This window comes from Macrotis lagotis, chromosome 3, assembly GCF_037893015.1.
Source record: "Macrotis lagotis isolate mMagLag1 chromosome 3, bilby.v1.9.chrom.fasta, whole genome shotgun sequence".
NCBI lineage: Eukaryota > Metazoa > Chordata > Mammalia > Peramelemorphia > Peramelidae > Macrotis > Macrotis lagotis.
The window spans coordinates 146,637,822-146,659,657 of NC_133660.1; the positions used below are offsets into that span (position 1 = coordinate 146,637,822).

A 21,836-nucleotide genomic window follows, 5' to 3' on the forward strand; every position below is an offset into this window, starting at 1 on the left:
TAAATCATTCTATCTGAGTCACAGAAAAGTCATAAGTGTCTATCCCTTCTGGCTAAGTATTCTCTCTAATAGAGTTAACATTCTCGAGAGTTATTAGAGTCTTTCTCCCAGGTAGGGATATAGCCAGTTTCCTCTTAATGGATAGCAGTCTCACAGATAAATCATGAGTGTCCATCACTTCTGGCTAAATATATTCTCTCTAATAGAGTTACAGTTCTCAAGAGTTATGAAAATCATTCTTCCAGGTAAGGATATAGCCAGTTTCATGTTATTGGATAGCAGTTTTTTTCTTTACCTCTATATTTTTTTACCTTTTCATGTGTCTCTTGAGCCTCCTGTTTGATGTCCAAATTTTATATTTAGTTCTGGTCTTTTCATCAGGAAATGTTAGAAGTCTTCCATTTCATTATATGTCCATCTTTTCCCCTGGAAGATAAGGGTCAACTTTGCTGGATAGTGGATTCTTGGCTACATTCTAAGCACCCTTACTCATCAGAAAAATCTCACTCCAGTTCCTTCAATCCCTTAATGTTGATGCAGCCACATCTTGTGTATTTCCTTCATTTTTAAATTGTTTCTTTCTGGCTGCTTGTAGGATTTTCTCTTTTATCTGATAGTTCTGGAATTTGGCCACAGCATTCCTTGGTGTTTTCCTTTTAGGATTGGATTTCTTTAAGGAGGGAATCAATGTATTCTTTCAATAACTGTTTTGCCCTCTGGTTCCATTATATCAGGACAATTTTCCATCACTAATACCTGTAATATTAAGTCCAGGCTTTTTTTCCCTTCAATGTTTTCAGGAAGACCTATAGTTCTCAAGTTGTCCCTTTTCAATCTATTCTCGAGGTCAGTGGTATTGTTGATGAGGTATTTTTATTTTTTTCTATTTTTTTGATCTTTTGGTTTTGTTTAACAAAATATTGTTGTATCATGAAGTCATTTGTTTCCACTGATTCCATTCTTTTTTTTTTAGAGAATTTTCTTCATTTACCTTTTGCAATTCCTTTTACAATTGGTCAATTCTATATTTGAATGAGTTTTCCATTTGCCCAAGTGTATTTTTGAGAGAATTATTTTCTTTTCGCATTTGCTCCATTGAGGATTTGAGAGAATTATTCTCATTTTGTATTTGTCCAATTGTATTTTCCAAGGATTGTTTTCTTGTTACAAGGTATTAATCTTCTCTTGGGTTTCTTTTCCTGAATTTTCTAATTGATTTTTAAACTCCTTCCTGATTTCTTCAAGGAAGTCTTTCTGGGCTAGAGAACAATTTATATTCTCCTCAGAAGTGCTAGATCTCTCTGGGTTAGAATCTGTTTCTCCTAAGTATTTCTCCATGGACCCCCCCCCCCCCTTTCCTTTAGCCTTTCTTCATTTTCCTAAAATCTTTGTGTTGGGTGAGGGGCTGGCTCTCAGAGGATTGCTTTTGAAAACTCTAGAGGCTTTCTTCACTTGGTTAATAATTCCAAGTGGGCTGGCCAGTAGGAGGTGCTTTCTCTGGAGTGTTTGAAGCCTCTCCCTAATACCAGTGGGGTCAAGGAGGGAGTAAGAAGGGGAAGCAAGGTCTGAGTTGACCTTGATCAATGTGAGCTGGGCCCTGGGGGAGGGAGTTAATCTCCCTTTCAGCTGAGTGAACTCTGTTGCCCACTCCTGAGTCATTCATTCTGGGAAGAATGCTCCACAAAAAGTATGGAGCTCAGGTCCCAAGTCCAGCTTGTCATTTTCCAGGCATTCTCTGAAATTCTCTGTGCTGTAACTCACTCTCCTGTTGACTGGGGCTCATCAGAGCTCCTCTCCCCCTGGCCAAAGATTCCACAATTAAGGGTGGTCCTCAGACCCATCACTCACCAAAGTCTCTGTGGTTAAGGCTTCACCCCACTGTTGTCTCTGCACTCTCCCTCTGCTCTCTGTTCTGGGTTCACCCACAGTCCCCTGAGACAGACCTTGTTGGTAAGTGTTCTTCTCCTAACTTCTTTTTCTGGGTTTTGTTGATAGAATTTTTTTAAGATGTTTGTTTCATATTATTTTTCAGTGGAATCAGGAGCACTTAGCACAGTTCCTGTCTGCTCTCTGCCATCTTGACCAGAAGTCCAATTAGGTTCATTTTCACTTTTTCTTTGTCTAAGATCATGATTGCTGTCCCTGCCTTTTTTTAATTTCACCTGAAGCACATTAAATACTTCTCTTACCCTTTATTTTAACTTTGTATGTATATCTTTCTGCTCTAAATGTGTCTCATAAACAACATGTTGGATTTTGGTTACCAATCCATTATTCTATGTGCTTCTATTTTATGGGTGAGTTCATCACATTCATATTCACAGTAGCAATTATTGTTTATTTTCCTCTATCCTAAATTCTTATATTTATTCTATCCCTCTTCAAGTCTATTTTTCTCTCATCACTATCCTCTTTAATCCATCCTCCCTTTTATTATCCTCTCCCTCTCTCCCCCTCTTCTCCTATTCCCCATTGAATAAGTTACATTTCTATAAACAATTGAATATATATATATATATATATATATATATATATATAATGTATGTATGTATAAAATCTTCCTTCTTTGAACCAGTTCCAATGAAAGGAATTGTCCAATCCCTCCCACCATTTTCCTCTTCTTGCATGCCTCTTTTATGTGAAAAAAATTTATCCCATTCTATCTATTCTTTCCTCTTCTCCCAATAAGTGCTACTCTCTCCTCACTCATTTTTCTTCATTTTTTTTTTGAGGTGGAAAATCATTGTAACATCAACTGATATCCATGCCTTCTCTCTATATAAATTCTTTTAATTGTCCTAAAATGATAAAGAGAGCTACATGTATCATTTTCCCATGTTGTAATATAAATAGTTTAACTTATTGAGATCCTTAGGATTACCCTTTTATGTTTACCTTTTTATCTTTCTCTTGAGTCTGCTATTTGAATGTCACATTTTCTATTGAGTTCTGATCTTTTCATCAGGAAGGTTTGAAAGACATCAATTTCATTAAATATCTATCTCCCCCCCCCCCAAGGATTGTATTCAACTTTGCTGAATAAGGTTTTTTTTTAGGTTTTTGCAAGGCAAATGGGGTTAAGTGGCTTGCCCAAGGCCACACAGCTAGGTAATTATTAAGTGTCTGAGGTCAGATTTGAACTCAGGTACTCCTGACTCCAGGGCCACTGAGCCACCTAGCCATCCCTGAATAAGTTATTCTTGATTGTAATTAGAGCCTCTTTGCCTTCTAGAATATCACATTTCTAGTCCTCAACTTCTTTAATGTAGAAGCCATTAAATCTTAAATGATCCTGATTGTGGCTCCATAATATTTGAATTGTTTCTTTAAGATTGCTCTAATGGCCAAGATAGTGGTGAGAAGACAGGCACAGTGCTAGGCTCCTGATCTTCTCTCCTGATCTTCCCTCATATATAATATGAGACAAACCTCTTAGCAAAAATGCAATCTAAAAAAATCCAGAAAGAGAAACAAGAAGAAGATCTACATCAGGGTTTGTCCTCCAGGATTGTGGGTGAGCCAGGCACAGAGGTAGATTCTGTCAGGAGCACAGGACAGGGTCAGAGGCTGAGAGCTCCACCAGCCTGATTGGTGGGGTAGGTGAGAGTTGGAGAGCTCTACTATCCTGATCAATGGGGTGGACTAGAGCCTGGAAGTGTAAAAGCGGGGCAAGCCTGATCAGCCACTGGGGCAACTAGGGAGCAGAGGCAATGGTTGTGGCATTGATAATCTGGAGCTTGCCTGCAGAGCTGGAGGATGAGTTCCAGTGCAGGAGAGTTGCAACCATATCTTCATTTCAGCTGAAGCCTCTTCCCAGAACAAACACAATTACAGTCCACCTCTGCCCCAGGCTAAGAGCTGCAGATCTCCCTCAGCTGTGAATAAGGAGAGCAATTATTTTGCCCAAGGGCAAAACCCAATATAAGACAAAGATAAAAGTACTCAACAGCTTCATGGATCCCCTCTAGGCTAAGGGAGAGGGACTCTGATTAAAGTCACAGTCACTCCAGAGAAAGCAACCAACACAGCCTACTGGCCAGCCCACTTGGAGTTACTAAAGCCTCTGGAGGATCTCAACACCAAATCTTTGTGAACCAGCCCCTCCACAACATAAGGTCTTAGCAAAATGAAGAAAGGTAAAAAAAAAGGAGGGTCCATAGAGAAATTCCTAGAATGAAAAGACCCTAACTCAGAGAGTGCTAGAAATATGATCTGGTCTCCAGCACAGAAAGACTTCCTTGAAGAAATCAGGAAGGAGTTTAAAAATCAATCGGAAAATTTGGGAGAGATAATTAACAACCTTGCAACAAGAAAACAAATCATTGGAAAACGCAATTGGACAAATGCAAAAAGAAAAATAAATCTCTCAAAACCTCAATTGGTCAAATGGAAAACTCTTTCAAAAATAGAATTGGCCAATTGGAAAAGAAGCAGAATTGAAGCTGTGAAAACTAATGACTTCATGAGACAACAAGAGTCTATTAAACAAAACCAAAAAATTGAAAAATTTGAAGTAAATGTAAAATACCTCATCAGCAAAACCAGTGACCTTGAGAATATAATGAGAAAAGACAACCTAAGAAATATAGGTCTTCCTGAAAACATAAAAGAGACAAAAAGCCTGGACTTACAGGATTTGGTGATAGAAAACTGCCCTGACATTATGGAACCAGAAGGCAAAATAGTTATCCAAAGAATACATTGATCCCCTCCTGAAAGAGATTCTAAAAGGAAAACACCAAGGAATGCTGTGGCCAAATTCTAGAACTATCAGATAAAAGAAAAAATCATGCAAGTAGCCAGAAAGAAACAATTTAAATACCAAGGAACCACAGTAAAGATTACATAAAACCTAGTTGCATCAAAATTAAGGGATGGAAGGGCCTGGAGTAAGATATTATGAAGAGAAAGGGAGATTGGAATGTAGCCAGGAATTCACTACCCGGCAAAGCTGAACATTCTCTTCCAGGGGAAAAGATGGAAATTTAACGAAATGGAAGACTTCCAACATTTCCTGATGAAAAAAAAAAACAGCTTAATAGAAAATGTGGACATCAAACAGGAGGCTCAAGAGACACATAAAAAGGTAAAGAAAAAAAACTGCTTTCCAATAAAATGAAACTGACTATATCCCCTCCTGGGAGAAGGATTCTCATAACTCTTGAGAATTGTAACTAGATTAGAGAGAATATACTTAGCCAGAAGTGAAGGACACTCATGACTTTTCTGTGACTCAGAATGGTTTAAAAAAATACCTGCTTTAAAAGGGGGACAGTAAGGAAACAGGAGGATGGAGGACATTGAAAGGAGGTAAATCTTATTACATTAAAGAATTACAAAATACCTACTGTAATGGGGGGGGGGAAAGGAAGGAGATGAGAACCACCCAAATCTTCCTCTCATCAGATTTGGCTTAAAGTTAATTTACATAAACACTCAGGTTAAGAAATTTATCTTACCTTTCAAGTATTAAAAGGGGAAAAGGGGAGGGAGGGGACAGGGAGGGGGAGGAAAAGGGGAACTAACAGAAGAAAGGGAGGGAAGAAGGGGAAAAGGGAAAGAGAAAAGAAAGGGGAGGGGGTTTGATATAGGAGGGCAAACACAATGAAGGGGGCAGTATTCAGAAACAAAATACTGGGGAATATGGATAAAGTGAAAAAGGGGGAAAAATACAAACAGAGGGAAGATAGCATGGAGGGAAATAAAGAGTTAATAACTATAACTTTGAATGTGAATGGGATGAACTCTCCCTTAAAAGTAAGTGAATGGGGGCAGCTAGGTGGTGTAGTGGATAAAGCACCAGCCCTGGAGTCAGGAGTACCTGGGTTCAAATCAGGTCTCAGACACTTGATAATTACTTAGCTGTGTGGCCTTGGGCAAGCTACTTAACCCCATTGCCTTACAAAAACTTTTTAAAAAAATAAAAATGAAAAGAGGAAAAATAAATTACTAGTATCATAAATGAAAAAAGGTGAACTCATCACCAATGAGGAGGAAATTAAATTAATAATTAGAAATTATTTTGCCCAACTCTGTGCCAATAAATTTGACAATTTAAGTGAAATGGAAGAATATTTACAAAAATATGTTAGTCATGTTAAGTGAAGAGGAAATTAAAAACTTAAACAACCCTATCTCAGAAAAAGAAATACAAGAAGCCATTATTGAACTCCCTAAGAAAAAATCTGTAAGGCCTAATGGTTTCACAAGTGAATTCTATCAATCATTTAAGGAAAAATTGGTTCCAATTCTATATAAACTCTTTGGAAAAACAGGGGAAGACGTAACTCTGCCTAACTCTTTCTATGACACCAATATGCTGCTGATACCTAAACCAAGAAGAGTTAAAACAGAGAAAGAAAATTATAGACCTATCTCCCTAATGAATATAGATGCAAAAGTTTTACATAAAATCTTATCAAATCAATTACAAGTTATCACTAGGATAATAAACTGTGACCAAGCAGGATTTATTCCAAGGATATAGGGTTGGTTAAATATTAGGAAAACTGTTAAGTGTAATTAATTTTATCAATAACAAACCTATCATAAATCATGTGATTATATCAATAGAGGCTGAAGAAGCTTACAAAATACAGCATCCATTCCTACTAAAAACACTGGAGAGTGTAGGATTAAATGGCTTGTTCCTTAGAATAATAAGCAGTATTTATCTGAAACCATCAATAAGCATCATATGCAATAGGTATAGGCTTAAGGAATTCTCAGTAAGATTAGGGGTGAAACAAGGATGTCCATTATCACCACTACTATTCAATATCATATTAGATTTGTTATCTTCAGCAATAAGAGAAGAAAAAGAAATGGAAGGAATTAGAATTGGGAAGGAAGAGACAAAACTCTCGCTCTTTGCAGATGACATGATGGTATACCTAGAGAATCCAAAAAAATCATCTAAAAAACTACTAGAAATAATTAACAACTTTAGCAACATCACAGGATATTAAAAAACCCTCATAAATCCTCAATATTTCTATATATGACTAGCAATATACAGCTGGAAAGATAAATCCCATTCAAAGTAACCTCAGACAATATAAAATACCTGAGAGTCATCTGCTAAGGCAGACTCAAAAAATTTTTGAAAACAATTACAAAACGCTTCTCACCCAAATAAAATCAGACAAATAATTGGACAAGCATCAACTACTCATGTATAGGCCAAGCTAACATAATGAAAATGACAATTTTATCAAAACTAAATTACCTGTTTAGTGCCCTAACCAATCAGAATTCCAAAAAAATACTTGAATGAGTTAGAAAAAGTTGTAAGTAAATTCATACGGAGAGATAAAAAGTCAAGAATTTCCAGGGATTCAGTGAAAAAAAGTACAAAAGAAGGTGGCTTAGCCTTTCCAGATCTAAAATTATATTATAAAGCATCAGTCATCAAAACAGTCTGGTATTGGCTAAGAAACAGAGTGGTAGATCAGTGGAATAGATTAGGTGCAATAGCAGGAAATGATTATAGTAATCTGCTCTTTGATAAACCCAAAGAGTCCAAATATTGGGATTAAAACCTCTCTCTTCAATAATAACTGTTGGGAAAGTTGGAAGTTAGTATGAAAGAAACTTAAATTAGACCAACACCTCACACTCTGTACCAAGATAAGATCAAAATGGATATAGGATTTAGACATAAAAAACATTATTATAAGCAAACTTGAAGATCAAGGAGTAGTTTACCTCTCAGATCTATTAAAAGGAAGCAATTTATGACCAAGGAAGTGATGGAGAACATCATTAAAAACAAACTAGATAATTCTGATTACATTAAACTGAAAAGGTTTTGCACAGATAAAACCACTATAACCAAGATCAAAAGAAATGTAGTAAATTGGGAAACAATTTTTGCAACTAGTATTTCTGACAAAGGACTCATTTCTAAAATATACAGAAAACTGAGTCAAATTTTCAAAAAAACAAGCCATTCTCTAATTGACAAATGGTCAAAGGATATGCAAAGGTAATTTACAGCAGAGGAAATCAAAGCAATCCATAATCATATGAAAAATTGCTCTAAATCATTACTTATTAGATAAATGCAAATTAAAGCTTCTCTGAGGTACCACATCACACATCTCAGACTGGCCAATATGACCAGAAAGGACAATGATCATTGTTGTGTGTGTGGGAAATCTGGGACACTATTACATTGTTGGTGGAGCTATGAACTCATCCAGCCTTTCTGGAGAGCAAACTGGAATTATGCCCAAATGGCAACAAAAATGTGCATGCCCTTTGATCCAGCAATGCCACTACTAGGTCTATAACCCAAAGAGATTATGATAAAGGGTAAAATCATCACCTGTACAAAAATATTCATAGCAGCCCTGTTTGTGGTGGCAAAGAATTGGAAATTAAGTAAATGTCCTTCAGTTGGGAAATGGCTTAACAAACTATGGTATAAGTATGTCATGGAACACTATTGTTCTATTAGAAACCAGGAGGGATGGGAATTCAGGGAAGCCAGGAAGGATTTGCTGAATGAGATGAGCAGAACCAAAAAAACATTGTACACCCTAACAGCACCATGGTGGTGATGATCAACCTTAATGGACTTGCTCATTCCTTCAGTGCAACAACCAGGAAAAATTTTGGGCTATCTGCAATGGGGATTACCATCTGTACCCAGAGAAAGAATTGTGGAGTTTGAACAAAGACCAAAGACTTATTACCTTCAATTTAGAAAAAAAAATGTTATCTTATTACGTAGTTTTGCGATCTCTTATACTTTACTTTTATTCCTTAAGGATATGATTGCTCTCTCATCACATTCAACTGAGATCAATGTATCCCATGGAAACAATGTAAAGATTAGCAGAATGCCTTCTGTGGGGGATGGGGGAAGGGAAGTAAGAATGGGGGGGAATTGCAAAACTCAAAATTATTAAAATCTTTCTAAAGAGAAAAAAAAGACTGCTTTAAATAGCTTCTTTTTGATGTGGGAGTTTCTGGACTTTGGCTATAATATTTTTGGAAAATTCAATTTTGTGATCTCTTTCAAGAAGTAAATTTGTAGATTTTTTAATTTTTATTTTATTCATTGGATTGAAGATATGGGTGGTTTTCCTTGATAATTTCTTGAGATATAATATCCAGGCTTTTTCTTTGATCATGGTTCTTGGGTAGTTCAGTAATTTTTAAACAATCTATCCTTGACCTATTTTTCAGTTCAATCGCTTTTATAATGATATATTTTATATTCTCTTCTATTTTTCATTATTTTAACATATTTTATGTTTATTAATATCTTAACATCTTAATGACTCATAAACTTCCAACTTGTCTGTTTCTAATTTTTAAGGAATGATTTTTTTCAGTGAGATTTTGTTCCTCTTTTTTTTCATTTGGTCAGTTCTGTTTCTAAGAGTTTTTAAGTTCTTTAAGTTCTTCAGTGAAATTTGTACCTCTTTTACCATTAGAGTAATTTTGTTTTTTGAGCTGTTATTTACTTCAGAATAATTTTATTTCTTTTATAAAGCTGTTAATTCTCTTTTCATAATTTCTTGCATCACCCTCATTTCTCTTCATAATTTTTCCTCCATCACTCATATAGCTTTCTTTAATTCTTCCAGGAATTCTTTTTGAACTTGTGCACAGTTGCTTGTAGCTTTTTCTACATAGTCTTCTGAATTTATGTCTTGATCTTCTCTGCTACTTTAATAATTCTTTATGATCAAATTCTTTTTGTGATTGTTCATTTTTTCAGTATATGCCTTAATTTAAAACTTTATGGTAATTTTTGGGCTCTGCTCACCTTGGGTTGGGAAGGCACTGTCCTAAGTTTCAAGCTTTTTTATGCTGCTATAACTAGTCCTGGGGGTCTACCAGCTTTTGGTGCTTGCAAGATGCTATGATCCTGATTGTGGTATAGTCACTGTTCTCCTGATCTTCACTCTGGTCTTTGGGCTCCTTGTTCCCTGCAACTACAAGCACTAGCACTCTCTCTGCCTTCAAAGGGTGATCAGGATTCCTTCTCCCTAGTGACTATTACCAAGCACTACTCTCCACCCTGAAACTGTGACTCAAAACTGTGTATGAGCAGTAGAGCTGCAATCAGTGCCAACCAAAGGTCCCTATAATCGCTTTCTGGCCAGTTATATGACTTCCTTTCTGTCTCTGGGATGAGAGTTCCTACGGCTGCTACAGCTGCTACAGCCACCTCTACATATGTGGGACACAGACAGGCTTCTACCCCAGTGTCTCAAACTTCTGCCAACTTCCTAAATTTTCTTAGACCAGAAAAATGTCTTATTACCTTCAATTTAGAAAAAAAAAATGTTATCTTATTACGTAGTTTTGCGATCTCTTATACTTTATTTTTCTTCCTTAAGGATATGATTGCTCTCTGGGCTGTGCTACTCAAAAATTTTATTTTATAGGCACTAATTTAAAGGTGCTTGGAAGAGAATATTGAAAGAGTTCAGATGGGTTGCCTGCAATCCACCATCTTGGTTACAACTCCTCATATATGTCCTTTCAAAAGATGATGTGACAAGTAAACATGCCTCTGAAGCAACCAAAGAAGGGAGACTTAGAAAATATGCTAAAGTCACTTACAAGAATTCATTACTACTCAATTCCTGGTAGTAATCCATTTTTAAAAATAAATGTAATAAAGAAAGGCTCAGGAGAAATTACATTGACAATGACAGTGAGATTAAAAGATGAAACAGAGATCATTAAAAGAGTGTTATTCAAGGCTGATCCATAGAGCTATTGATCAAGACTAGAAACCAGGGAGTGGAGTTGCCTGAGGTTGTTCTTCCTAGCAGAGAAGCACCTTTGTTTTAATACTCACTCTAAAAAAAGTTGAGCAAAAGCCAACTTCCTTTAGGCATTGTCCAAAGAAGGGAGGAGATAGGGAAAAAACATCATTAAACCTCTAGGCTTGGTATTAGTTTTCATAAACTTCAGAGATAAAGGAGTGGGGGGAAGCATTCTAGATACTGGATCAAAGGAGAGAAGCTTGTTTCTCAAAAATAGCAAGCAATACTATGTTTCAGTCTCTGATGTGGGTTATACTATAATGTAATCAAAAGTAAGCAAAAGAAGCATGATAGAAACCAAACTACAATGTAGTAGAACAAGAGGGTTGGATAAAAAAACCTTGAAGAAATATGCTATACTTTCTAGCCTATTAATCTTGCCTAGTCTAACAAAAAGAAATATGCCTTTGTAAGTATTAGAAGAGTATTCAGTTAAATATTGCTCCACAAAACAAGCCATCATCTAAGATTACCTAAAGAGTTTTTTTTAAGGTTAACCCTAAGAAACAACCTTAAGAAGGGACACAAATGCCATTTTCTAAGTTTTGATTTTTAGATATGATTTATGATCCTTATAGATTGAAACCGATAGTTGCTGACTCTATTATATGGGTATGGTTTGTATATTATACTATAAATTATTATTGATAATAGCTAGTATTGATATAGTGTATCAAATAATCCCATTTGAGTCTCATGACAACCCTCTGAGATTTGTACTCACAATATCCCCATTTTATAAATAAAGAAACTGAAATGAAGAGAAGTGACTTGCCCAGGCTCAAACAACTTATACTTAATTATCAAATTCAGAATTCAAACTCAGATATTCTTGTATCCAAATCTAGCATTCTTTCTATTAGTTACCCAATGACTATGGCTGTCTCATGCATCTGATGACCATTACCAATAAATGACAGCTGACTGACAAATATCAATATGTAAAATGAGGTCATGTGTAGAGGCAATCAAGTAGACTAAAAGAAAAAGGAAAAGTTACATTAAATCTTTCCCAATACTCAGAGGGGTCTTAATGCTGCCAAATTTGTAGTCATGACTCCTGGGACTTAATTAAGCCAACCATGCCCAAATCTGGATGCAAATATAAATTCATTTTTGAAAATGGTGTCTTTAAAAATATTATCATAATTGTATCTTTTATGTTGATATATTTTCTTCTCAAGTTTTATATTTCAGTTTGAGGATCTGGGCAATTAAACAATGCAGTATTCTTAATCATTTTTCTTATGGCTCATTTATAAGCAAAGGGAATCCATAGAAGTTAAATTTTATTTACATAAAATTATTTCGGATCATCCCATACCCGTATCTTATTCATTCTTTAAACTGGCTTGCTATAAAACCATATTACAAAGACTGAATAAAAATAAGATTTTTTTTAATTCATGAACTTGAATTGGATTATTGGAAAATCTCAAGAATGAAACAAGTACAGCATAAGCTCTATAAGACTTTGCTATTTCATCAGCTGTCTAAGGAATAGGTTTCATTATAAATGGTTTAGTATAATACAAAAAAAAATCAAATCATATCTATTGAGAGAAACATCCTTCTATTTTCAAATGTAAACAAACTTATTAACCTCATCTGAACAGGTTGTGGAAGACAAACAAAAATGTCCCCTGGAAACAAAATAGCTGGAGGCTTGAATAGTGTGGAAGGGGAATGGCCCTGGCAAGCCAGCCTGCAGCAGAGTAATATTCACAGATGTGGGGCCACTCTAATTAGTAATAACTGGCTTCTCACCGCTGCACACTGCTTTGTAAAGTAAGTATGAGCTGCTGTAAATACTCTAAAACTATTCAAGGAACACAAACCATGGTACTTAAGTTTGAGCATCTCACTACAAATAGGTCTTGTCTTCGTATATCTATTCATCCCACAAGTATTGACTAAGTAACTCCTACATATCTTGAGCTGTGATTTCCAGAAGGAGGACACTAACTCCTAGAGGTGGAGTGGTGATCAGAATAGGCTTCACATTGAAAGTAGCACTTCAGCAAAACTTAGAAGGAAGCTGGGGATTCTATAGGGCAGACATGAGGAAGGCTTCCTTTCCAGGCATATAGAACAGACCCAAAGACAGGAAATGTAATGTCAAATAGAGACTAACAACTAGACCTATTTGACTTAAACATGGAGTAATTAAAGGAGAAGAATGTTTAGTAAGCCATAAAAGGTAGATTAGAGCAAAATTCTCAATGGGAGTTTGTCTTTTATTTTAGATTTAGTAGAGAGGGTCTGAAATGCTAAGTCTTATGCTTTAGGAATATCAACTTAATTTCTATATGGAGGATCAGGTGAAAAACTCAAGATTGAGTGACCAACAGTCCAACAGTCCAAGAAAAAGGCAATAAGGTTCTGACCTAGTGTAGTGGCTATGAGTAGAGATAAAGATGGATTTGAAAAGATCCTGAGCAAGTATGCTTAAGGAGATTTGATAAATAATTAGCTAGATGTTAGTGGGAAAAGGGAAGAGCAAAAGATAAATCCAAGATAGGGGGACTAGAATGCTGTTAGCACTCTCAAAAGAAAAAAAAGGAAAATTATGAAGAGGAAGTGATTTGGGGAGAATAATAATGTATATGATGCCTAAAAGACTTTCAGCTTACAATAGGCAATTGGTGAAGCGGAACTGGAGTAGAACAGGTGAAGCAGGTCTTGCAACTTACCTAAAGAAGCATCAGAAGATCAGCACATAATCACTTTTGAAAGAAAATAGGGAGAGATATGGTTCACTTCTGAAGGAAATGTGAAAAATATCAAGCTGAGCTTTATTATTATATATTTGCAGTTTCATTTGTCATTTTGTAGCTTATTTAATTTTAAAGAAACAATTTAGAACTAGTAGAGAAATGAAAAGTCATGTGGTCCAGCTTCTTCATTTTACAGTTGAGGAAACTAAGACTCATAGAGGTAGTAACTTAACCAAGGTCACATTGATAGTAAGTGGTTAAACCAGTATTCAAACCTAGGTCTCCAGACTCTGAGTAGAGGACTGTACTACCCTGACTCCAATTTGAAATTCATTATCTCTTTCCTCAATTTCATAATTAATTCTTCATACATGTAGCTTATTTGCTTGAGTTGAGTAATTGTATTTATAAAATAGGAGTAAGAAGGTGTACTCTAGTTTTACTTTTAAAATGCTTTGAAAACAATTTATTTTTTCTTATTTTTTAAAGTTTTGCATTTGGTGGTGTTATGAGGCTTTTTTTGATAGCTTTAAACCTTTATTACAAGTTAAACAAAAAGTTTTCTTACAAATTAGAATTATTATAGAATGGTAGAGCTAAAACATACTCTACAATATCCTTTAGTTCAACCACAACACTTTTTTAGATGAGGAATCAAAAAGTTTAAGTGCCTTGTCCAAGATCACTTGGCTACTAAGTAAGAGAACTAGGATTTGAGGGTAAGTCCAGTATTCTTTCAATTATGTCATGTATTCATCATCTATTTTAATCATTTGTATATTTGTTCCTTTCTACTAACTATAGTCACTAAAGAAATTTAAGAGTTTTAATAGTCAATATAGTTTATTTTTAAGGTAAATTATAAATTTATCTTAGTATAATTAATAATGATCAATTTTACATCCCTCATACCTCACTCTCCCTCACTGAAAAAAAAATGCAAATAAAAATAAATATTCACAGTTGTAAAATATATACATAGTCATGCAAAACAAATTTCAATATCGACCATGTCCAAAAAAACATACCATCAATTTTCAATTTAGGTACATCACCTCACTGTCAGTAGGTAGGTAACATGTTATATCCTTGATCCTCTGGAATCACAATTGATTTTTTCTTGAATGGTTTTTAAGTCTCAAAAGTGTTTCTCTTAATATTTTTTATTAATTGTTTTCCTGGTTCTGCTCACTTCACTTTAAATTGGTCTGTACAAGAACTCTCAGGTTTTCTGAAACACTTCTTTTTATTATTTTACAAATAAAAGCAAAAAGACAGACAGTTATAATCCTCAAAGAATTTATATTCCAAAGAGGAAAGACAGCACATAAAAGAGAGCTGAAAGGGAAAGAGGGAAATATGCCCTCATGGCAGCAAGGTGGCACAGTTCCAAAAGTGAGATATGGCTGATCTGGGCCCTTCCCCAAAATGGAAATTTCAGGAAGAACTCACCAATGGGAAAAAGGGTAGAGGGAAAGGGAGAAGGCTCTAAAGAATGGTGGGAAAGTCCAGAGACCAAAGCAAAGCTGCTCTGGCCCTTTCTCTAGACATTTTTCCAAACTGCTTTCCAGAATTCCTGAACCTATGCACTGATCTACCAATCAAGTGCATTATTATGCCTATTTTTCAATAACTCTTCCATCAATTGTCATTTTCTTTTTTTTGTAACTTTGTCAATCTGATGAGTATGAAATGGAACCTCAGGATTTTTCAATTTTATTTTTCTAATTATTTGTGATTTGTAACATTTATTATACAGTTCTTGATACTTTAGATTATTTCTTTCAGAAAGTTACTTTTTATATCCTTTGACCATTTATCAATTCTTATTCTTATAAATTTGAATCAATTTCTCCTAAATCTTGGAAATAACATTCTTATCAGAGAAAAATGAACTTTTCTCAGTTATTTTTTCCCCTTCTAATTTTAGCTACTTTGATTTTATTTATGTAATTTTTTTTTTAGTTTTGTTGCTGTTATTCAGTCATTTCAGTTGTGTCCAACTCTTCATGGCTCCATTTGGAATTTTCATAGCAAAGACACTGGAGTGATTTGCCATTTCCTTCTCTAGCTCATTTTGTAGGAATTTTTATAGGAATTGAGGCAAACAGGGTTAAGTAACTTGCCCAAGATCACACAGTTAGTAAATAACTGAAGTCAGATTTGAACTCAGAAAGATGAGTCTTCCCGACTTGAGGCTTGACACACTATTTTCTTTGTATTACTTGAATAGCTGGGTCTTTGAATTTATCAAAAACTAGCTATTGTTCAATATAGTTTAGAAGAAAAGTTCCTTACACTTCTGGGTTTTTAACTTTTAAAAATAGTCCATCTTTTTGTATTTTATTGCTGTTTTAGTGCCAAAGATCCTCAAGAATGGAGTGTGACCTTTGGACTCCTTTTAGATGATCCAAAACTGAAGCGAAGAGTGAAAAATATTATCATTCATGAACAGTATCGATATCCAGCTCATGACCATGACATTGCCATTGTAAATCTGTCCAAACCAGTACTATATACAAGCACTATTCGAAAGGTTTGTCTTCCAGAAGCAAGTTATAACTTTCCCCCAAACTCTGATGTGGTAGTCACAGGATGGGGGTCAATAAAAACTGATGGTAAGTTTTTTTAGTGCTCCTTCTATTTCATAATAGCTATAAATAAGACTTTTAAATGATGTTTATAGGTTCACAGTACCTTGAGACAAGTGATATCACACCTTTACACATTTACTGAACAGATTTCATTGGCTCTGATAGATGTGATTCCACCAACATGAGTGTTCCCTGAAACAAAGGTGATTTCAGCACTTCCACATTTTACACCCTCTATAAATCTTATCCATTCTCTAGACAAAGTGAAAAAAAAACAATTTTATGTGCTTTTGCTACCAGGTATCTACTGAGTTCTGTCTGAGCCTGGAGAATTTCTATATCTGAGCCTTTCCTTGTATTTTGCCCCATTAACTTACTCTTTTCTCTTTATACTTTGCTTCCATCTCTGAGCTTCTATGTATTTAAAAAAAAAACTTCCAATTGAACTACTGGGAGTTCAATAACTTAAATCTTCACAGATTTTAAAGACTGCTAGTGCTATTATTGTCCATACAACATTTTAACCTAGTTCTGTTTTTGTAAGTAAGAAGAAACTGTATTTGTTAGTAATTGAAATAGGAAGGTTGGTGTTTAGTAAACTGCCCTCTTTCTTCAACTTTTTTCTTTTCATAGTCCCCAAGAGTCAAGTTTCCTCATACTGCCCTCGACCTGTCCATAGGCCTCTACTCTTCCAATCTATCTAGAGCAAGTACTAATCCAAGCTATGTCTTCTCTTCCCATAACTCAAAATAAATCCCTGGTAGTGTTGTGGTTATTATTTAATCAAGTAATTCTTGAAAAACAGTGGTGTCTTACAGCATTGCCCCTCCCTGGATTATGTGTATAAAGAAGACTCCTGACAATGCTTCATCTAAAAGAATGAGTCCAAGGATAAGCATGTTAGGCATCTTGAGCAATAGGAAAGCTATTTATTAGTAAGGTTTCCTTTGGACAGCATCTCTCAAATACAGGATACCTGGATTACCTATAATGCCTACATGTGAAGTTAATCCTTAAATGTTCCATCCTTACCCCAAACTCTAATACAAGGAACTAAGAAAAGAAGGACCCCTGGTATAAGAAGAAAAAGTTTTGTATATGGTCAAAAGGTCTGGAATCTAGATCTGGCACTAGAAATTTCTGTCAGTGGAACTTCTTTTGGTGGAATTATTTCATTCAGTATTCCATTTTCAGAAACATGGTGTTAAATTTTAGTCTTCTTTCTCCCATATTCCTCATATCTGTTCAGGTATCAAATCCTATTTATTGTACCTCTAGAAAATTTCTGATATCTATTCTCTTTGTTCTCCTCTTAGCACCAGCACCTTGGTGTAGATCTTTATTACTGAGCAACTGAACTATTGTCAGATTCCCAGCAAGTCTCCATACTCTTGCCTTTTTAATCCACCTATCTTATTATTGCCATAAGAAACTTCATTGTGTATAAATCTTCTCCACAAATTTCTACTCCAATACATCACTGAAGAATGTGTATGACTATAAATTCTCATTGACTATGCCAGAGCAACCTAAACTAGAGCAGGTTTATGCATGCTATTAAACTAGAAAGCCTTTGAGTATGGTGTTTGTGACCAATTTATTTAAGATATAAAGGCAAAACCAGCAAACCTATATACAGAGAGTTCCAATACCAGAAGGTTAGACAAAGGAAGCTAAACTTGGGTGTCATGAATCAAATAACCCTAAAAACAACAAGAAAATGTAATTTTTGAATACTTACTCATATTCCAAAGAGAACATGTAAAGACTAAGTGTATATATATATGTATATATATATGTATATATATATATCCCTAAATCTATTGTAGATGATGAAATAAAGTCTATCAAGATAAGATATTTTCTTACCAAGACAAGAGTTGACAAAAACCCTCTAAATCAAATGAACATATATGTTGAAATTTTACCACTTCAGTGTGAAGGAAGGCAAAGATTGGCTTCTCAAAAATATGATTAAGGATTAACAAATGAAAGAAGCTAAAGATTTGTAGATTGTTAAGAAACTTAACATCAACAAAAAATGAATACTTTCTTCAAAAAGATAGTTGGGATATGTTGAACATGAGGTTCACCAAACAGCACCAGGAGTATAGATACATACTTTTACAGACATACACAAAAATACATACACACATACACAACTAATTATTTGATTCAATGATTTGAAGACAGGATGACCTATAACCTTAGGCAAGTCACTCAGTGTCCTAAGACTCTCTTTAATTTAAGCATTGGTGGTTCAGTGGATAGAGCACTGGCCCTGAAGTCAAGAGGACCCAAGTTCAAATACAGCCTCAGACACTTGATACTTCCTGTGTGACCCTGATTGCTTCATATCCAGGGCCATTTCCAGTTGTCCTGATTCATATCTGGCCACTGATTCATATCTGGACCCAGATGGCTCTGGAGGAGAAAGTGAGGCTGGTGACATTGCATAGCACCTCTTCACTCAATTCCAATTCACATGGATGACATCATCTCCCTGATGTTATGGTCTTCTTTAAAATGAAGGACGGGGGCAGCTAGGTGGTGCAATGGATAGAGCACTGGCCCTGAAATCAGGAGGACCTGATTTGAAATCCTGCCTCAGACTTAATATAATTACCTAGCTGTGTGACCTTTGGCAAGTCACTTAACCACATTGCCTTGCAAAAAACAAAAAACAAAAAAAAAGAATGAAGGACAAAGAATAATAAATTTAAGCATTGAACTTGAAGACAGGAAAACCAAGGTTCAAATGTTGCCTTGGACACTTACTAGCTGTATAATTCTAGGAAAATTATTTAACTGCTCTGTGCCCTAGGTAACTTTCTAAGATGTAGGCACTGGGACTTGGTGTCAGGAAGACGTGGGTTCAAATCTTGCCTCATGCACTGACTATTTGACCCTAGGCAAGTCGTTTAACTGATCTGCACTTCAGCTTTCTTCCCTGTAAAATGAAAAAGTTGAAATTGTTGTACTCTACAGTTTCCTATAGCTCTAAATCTATAATGCTTAGTTATAAAATGGTTGCTGACCTGCATCAGTAAGAGAACCCCCCCGCCCCAGTAATTCCTCCTGATATCAGAATTTGAGATCCACAAGTCAAGGCTCAGTTTAAGTGCCACCCCTTCTTTCTGGAGAATTGTCCTGAAGTTCCCACAGCTAGAATCTCCTCCAGTAAACTTCCTTTATCTTTAATGTATATGTATACACACTTACATATGTATGTATGCTTTTCTCCAGATAAAATATGAACTTCTTAAGGAAAGACTATTTGGACTTTATATCTCCAACAACTAGTTTAACACTTGTCTGAAAAGATAGCTGATGGTTAAAAAAAACCAAAAAAAATTGGTCAGATGAATAAATGTTGAACAAGAAGACACTTAATATGAGCCAGGTTCTACACAAAATTCCAGAAATGCAAAAATAAAATTAAAATACTATCTGACCTCAAATAGCATTTATACAATTAAATAAAAAACAAGTATACAGATATTAAATATAAAACATATACAAAGCTAATACAGAGTAATTCCCATGGGGTAGAGTACTAACAAATGGAGCAATTGACTTAGGTCCAGTATAAAAGATGGAAGTGACCTGAGATTTGAAGGATGCTAATTCTTCTTTAGGGCAAATACGATAAATAAATGAATTCCAGGCATAAAAGACAGCAAAGGCATGGTGAAAGAAGATATGTCTGGGGCAAGGGACAAATAAGTCAGTTAACTGGAATACAGAATACATGAAAGTCATGTGAAAAAATTATGGAAAGGTTGAATATGATGGTAAAGTGCTTTGAAAGTTAAATAGAGGAGTTTGTGTTTTATCTTCAATTTCATAGGGAGCTTTCTGAGTAAGGAAACAACCTGGTCAGATTTGTGTTTTAGGAGTATCAATTTGGTAACCCTGTGAAGAATGAATTGGAAAGGAGAAAAAACTGAAGGTAGGGAGAACAATTTGGAAGTTATCACAACAGTTGAGCTGGCAAAGGTTTGAAGATGGGTGACTATGAGTAAAAAAAAAATTTCAATAGGCGGAGATATAATCTTCCAAGAATACGTAATGTATATGATATGTACAAGTGATGGCATGGGATTATTATAACAGAATATTGCATTCATGTTCAGATGTCAGCACTATATTGCCTACTTTTGTTGGCTTGTTTTTCTTTCTTCAAAGGGAAGAGTCAATGTTGGGGGATAAGAGTTTTTTTTTCCCCCTGGTCTTTTTATCTAGAAATTATCAACAATAAAACAGAGGCATCAATTAAAACATCTTGTTTTGTTTTATGGTTTAATGTATGTAGATGGGAGGTAACAAGTGAAGATCAGAATTTGTGACCTTTGGCAAATCACTTAACCTCTCTCTGCCCAGTTTCCTCATCTATAAAATAATAGCATCTCCCCTGTTCTTGGGGTAGTTATGAGGATAAATACATTTGGACAATATTTGTAAATCCCAAAGTGAAATATAAACTCTAGTTGTTATTATTGTTAGATTAGAGATAATTAGATAGATTAGATAGATAGATAGATAGATAGATAGATAGATAGATAGATAGCTATAGCTAGATAAACAGATCTTTGAGATTAGAGGAAACACTAAAGGAAAAAGTATACAGAGAAGACCAAGGAAAGAGCTTTGAAGGATTTTATATATAGGGGATAGAAAGACAATGATGAACTATTAAAAGGGACTAAAAAACATCAGTAAGAGAACCAGGAGCTAACTGCATTGCAGAAGCTAAAAGATAGTAATCTGAGAAGAGGAGGTGGGCAGCAGTTTTAAATTCTAGACAGGTCAAGGAAAAAGAAGGCTGAGCAAAGTCACCAAACTTAAGAATTAAGAGTTCATTGATCTTTATCACAAGGAATGAGATAATGGAATGGGTATATTGAGAAAAGGTGATTCATAAAAAAACAAAAGACATCAATGAAATGGTTTTTAAAACTAATAAATTGATAATTATTTAAAGAGATTATTGGCTAACTTGGAGGTAAAAGTTAATTGGTTATAACCCCCTTGGGGGCAGATATTGCTTTTATCCTCATCTTTGTATTTTCAGCAACTGGTACAATGCCTTGGCCATAGTATGTGCTTTGAAAGATTTATAGAAGTTTTTAAATAAAAGGTACTTAAGTGGATTTTTTCATCTCTATAAAGTCTTTGAGAAACTGGTATGTTTATAAAATTTTCTATGGTAGATTACATTTTCATTGTTGCAAATTGAGAGTTTTGTGAAAGATGCCAAATCTTTGCCATATTAAATACCCCAAATAAAGAATTTGACTCAACTGACCAAATATATTTTAAAAACTCTTCACCAGCAAAACTATTCTCATACAATAGGAATACTATAAGATTATTCAATAGACACAAACACAGAAATAACATTGTTCAGTGTTCCCCTATAAATCAGAACCAAATAAAAGGAGGGAGACAGGCATTTATCACTGTAATAAAAGGATGAATGTGCAAGGTCCCAAATAAAAAAGGTTTTACCCAAGGCCAACTAAGTATTTGTTTGCAGATAATATTGTGCTGATTGAACACTCCAGAGCCTTCTCAATGAGATCCAGGCATTCAAAAGAGATCAGACTAGGAATCCACACAGAAATTAAACAATCATCAAACATTCATTAAAATGTCTATCAGGTTCCAGAAACTGTCTTAAGTCCTAAGAATATAAATGTTTTTCACTCAAGAAGCCAAAGATAAGGACT

General features: G+C 35.0%; 1 protein-coding gene across 1 annotated transcript in view; it reads left to right on the top strand.

Moving 5' to 3' along the window:
* LOC141516275 (transmembrane protease serine 11C-like) overlaps positions 1-21,836 on the top strand; it is a 104,785-nt gene that overhangs the window by 62,536 nt on the left and 20,413 nt on the right. Inside the window, exons 6-7 of the mRNA XM_074227448.1 lie at positions 12,410-12,581; positions 15,869-16,128. Coding sequence (XP_074083549.1) covers positions 12,410-12,581; positions 15,869-16,128 — 432 coding nt within the window. The remainder of the gene's footprint in view (positions 1-12,409; positions 12,582-15,868; positions 16,129-21,836) is intronic.